This window comes from Lygodium microphyllum, chromosome 27, assembly GCF_053477565.2.
Source record: "Lygodium microphyllum isolate KBCC chromosome 27, Lygodium_microphyllum_v1.1.10, whole genome shotgun sequence".
NCBI classification, from domain to species: domain Eukaryota; kingdom Viridiplantae; phylum Streptophyta; class Polypodiopsida; order Schizaeales; family Lygodiaceae; genus Lygodium; species Lygodium microphyllum.
In genome coordinates, this window is record NC_141161.1 from 107324686 (window position 1) to 107327929 (window position 3244).

Genomic DNA, 3244 nt, shown 5'->3' on the forward strand with positions numbered 1-3244 from the left:
AAAACCCAACTTTTGTAGAGATTGAAACATGATCCAAATATATGAACCTACCACCTAATTACATCTGTAACTCTCATGAAAGTTTTTGCATCATGTATGAGCGAAATTGCACATTCAAATTCTTTCTTAACACTAGTATTGTAGCTTGAGGTCACATATTTGAATTATAATTACCTCATAAAGCTATAAACTATAACGACCCGATAAAGTTATTACTTCTCTTCCTCATAGGTTTATGAAAAATTTGAGTACAAGAAGTACTTAAAATTGAACCAAAAGAATTGTTTTCACTTCTCACATTGTTAAAATACACTTTTATGTATAAGTTATGAATGTACATTTACAATTTAGCTCTCATATTGGAAGCATAAATGGTACAAGTAGGTATGCATACAATGCTGTGAGTTAGAAATGGCATGCATGGTTTTCCCAACCACATCACTACCACATGGAAGTACAAAAGTTTTCAAGTGGCCAATCATCATTTGGAAGTGAAGAGATCCATCGCCCCCTTGGTGCTACTTCCATGTTTTCATGACTATCTTGGTAATATGACAAAATTGAGCACGATTGCTCTACAAGACTTCGATCACTAACACTACTAGTGTCATCGATACTGCAATCACTTGATGCCCTCTCCCAATACATGTTGGACCCATTGGTTACCAATGCAGTGCATGTAGAGGCATTATTATGTTGTTGGGATTCCACACTCAAATTTGTTTTATCTGCTATGAAATTTGTGGTAGGATATTTCACGTACATGCTAAAATTTGTTGGTGTCTTCTCCTCTATGTGTTGAAGTTGTTGAATGTCGAGGATATGTGTGGTATCAAACATGTCACAAAAGTTTTCCTCCAAACCTTGTTGTAACCGTGGAGGTCCAACTTCTTCATGTGGTTCACTTATTTGAAAGAATGTTGTCCCTTGTTGAGAAAGATTTTGAGACAGTTGATTCATGCTTGAAGCAACCAAGTTGGTTGGTCCATCCATAACCAGGCATGCATTAGAGGGGTTTGGCATGGAGTAAGTGGAAGAGCTACTCATGCAAGAGTGTTGGGGGCTTTCTTCTCCTCCTAAACCAACAATTCCATTGATTGGCGGGGGTTCAATGATGAAAGGAAATTTAGGAGTTGTTTCCTTAAGGCTTGAGTTGCAACTTATATGACAATGTGATTTGGACTTCAATTGCCTTTTGATTTGTGTGTTCCATAGATTCTTCACATCATTATCTGTTCTTCCTGCCAAGTGTGTAGCTATCTCTGACCACCTACAGTTCCCACATAACACACATTTGTAATTGCCATAGATAATTCCCATATAAAACACAACATGTAGTTATAATTGCCATGATTTAATAGAAAATTACTTTGAAAGTGCACAAAACGGTCTGAATTTGCTTGCTTGTTTCAAAGGCATTGCTACAAACACTTCCATGTGATACCAATATTAGCCAAGTTTCAAGATCCTTACACTAAGTTTGCATGTGTCTTGAAAAGCCATGTCCAAGAAGAATGTGCACTGGTTTAGGTCCTTAGTAGGCCCTATATTGAGCTAAGACCTTTTCAATGTGCTTGAGGATTAACATTTGTGGAGTAAAGGATGGGAATGGTTAATGAGGAAATATAAACGTAAGATATTTACTTACTTGTTTCCGAGAGCCTCATGTAATTTAATGACAAGCTTAATTTCTTCTTCTGTAAACTTTCCACGCTTGAGCTCGGGGCGAAGGTGATTCATCCAACGCCGCCGACAACTCTTTCCACATCGTTGTAAGCCTGCAAATCAGTTCAAATTTTCATTCGGTTATAACATTCTACATTTCCTACAAGAACAAATACTCAAAAGATGATGGCCTAATAAGTTTTGTAAGTGTTAGCTTGAAAAGCACTCATGCATTAAAGTCATGTAGGCCTGCATTGTAGAATTCATGTGCATAGTCTTACATCTCTTAAAATAAGCCACTTGTGCATTGACCATTTAAGGGACCTATGAAGCTATGGATTAATATTACCCTTCACTTAAGATTCACCGATAAGCTAATGAAAAATTGATAAGTGCAAGGATTTAGCCCAAGCTCAAGATATGGATAAGGATGGAAGGACTTGCCTCATCAGAGGTCGATAAGAGGGAGGTAACTATGTTGTAGCATCAAATGAGTTTACGAGGTTATGAAAGTACAATGTGTAGCAAGATGAACTTAATTGACGAGAGTCTGATGATGCTATGATCTTGATTGGGCCCAATGACTCAATCTACTCTATGGATACCTTAATCGAGAAAATTTGTCCAATGCTTCAATATCCGCTATGGAGTTGTACTTTAATCAGGAAAAGCTTTAACCGGTTTTATTGAAGATGGATGTACAGAAGCTGAATCCTTAACCTGAATTGGGTCTAACTTAGAAAGTTTAGTTTTAGTATAACCTGAAATGGGTCTAATTATATTGCCATGATCGGGGAAAGTTGAAGCACACTGTGATCTAATTGATGGAGGAAAATTGAAGTACACTGTGATCTAATTCAATAGATGCCTTAATTTGATAACTTCAATGGGTCGTTTGCTGACCTTAATTGCTTCTGATATTTGATTCAATAAGTGCACTGGGTACCTGCTTTTCTAGCAATGTCGCTCCAGCTGCCATGGATACGACTGGCAAGGCAGGTTCGAAGCTTCTCGTCTTCGTCGGGGGACCAGAGGCCTTTCCTCATTGTGTGTGCCTAAGCATACACAGGCAGACACACACACACACACGCAGAGAGAGAGAGAGAGAGAGAGAGAGAGAGAGAGAGAGGCTCTGATCTTACGAAGCTCCTATCCTTGACCACAAGGGCTTCGAGGTTCTCTTAATTGAAAGCCCAATCCAATCCTTCGATGATCAGATAATCAGCAGCCTTCTGCCTTTTATATTTGTGAAGGCTCTGATGATCATCTACATAGGATCACATGCCTTTACATAGCCTTAATTAATAATAATCAAGGCTTTGCCGCAGCAGTAGGACTACTGGGTCACTGTGAGAGCTCTGAGAGGGACCAATTGGACCAATGAACTACTATCAATTCGGTTCTGTCTGGGGTTCTTTTTTCCTCTCCTTGATTCTGACAGAGCTGCCGAGAGATCTCGAGAAGAAGATATTACTGATGATGTAATTAACCCAAAAGCCCCAGGTCAAGGCTCGAATTTACTGAGAGGAGCAACAAAGATTCCCTCGGGTTAATGTATTGGGTTAAGCATTGCCCCTTT

General features: G+C 39.0%; 1 protein-coding gene across 1 annotated transcript; it reads right to left on the reverse strand.

The window, feature by feature from the left end:
- Positions 1-285: 285 nt before the first annotated feature.
- Positions 286-3021, reverse strand: LOC148012692 (uncharacterized). Its single transcript, XM_087669635.1, has 3 exons — positions 2612-3021; positions 1649-1778; positions 286-1270 (listed from the first exon to the last, which is right to left on the reverse strand). The coding sequence occupies exons 1-3, from the start codon at positions 2709-2711 to the stop codon at positions 442-444; spliced, it is 1059 nt and encodes a 352-aa protein (XP_087525761.1). The 5' UTR covers positions 2712-3021; the 3' UTR covers positions 286-441.
- Between the last annotated feature and the right edge of the window lie 223 nt (positions 3022-3244).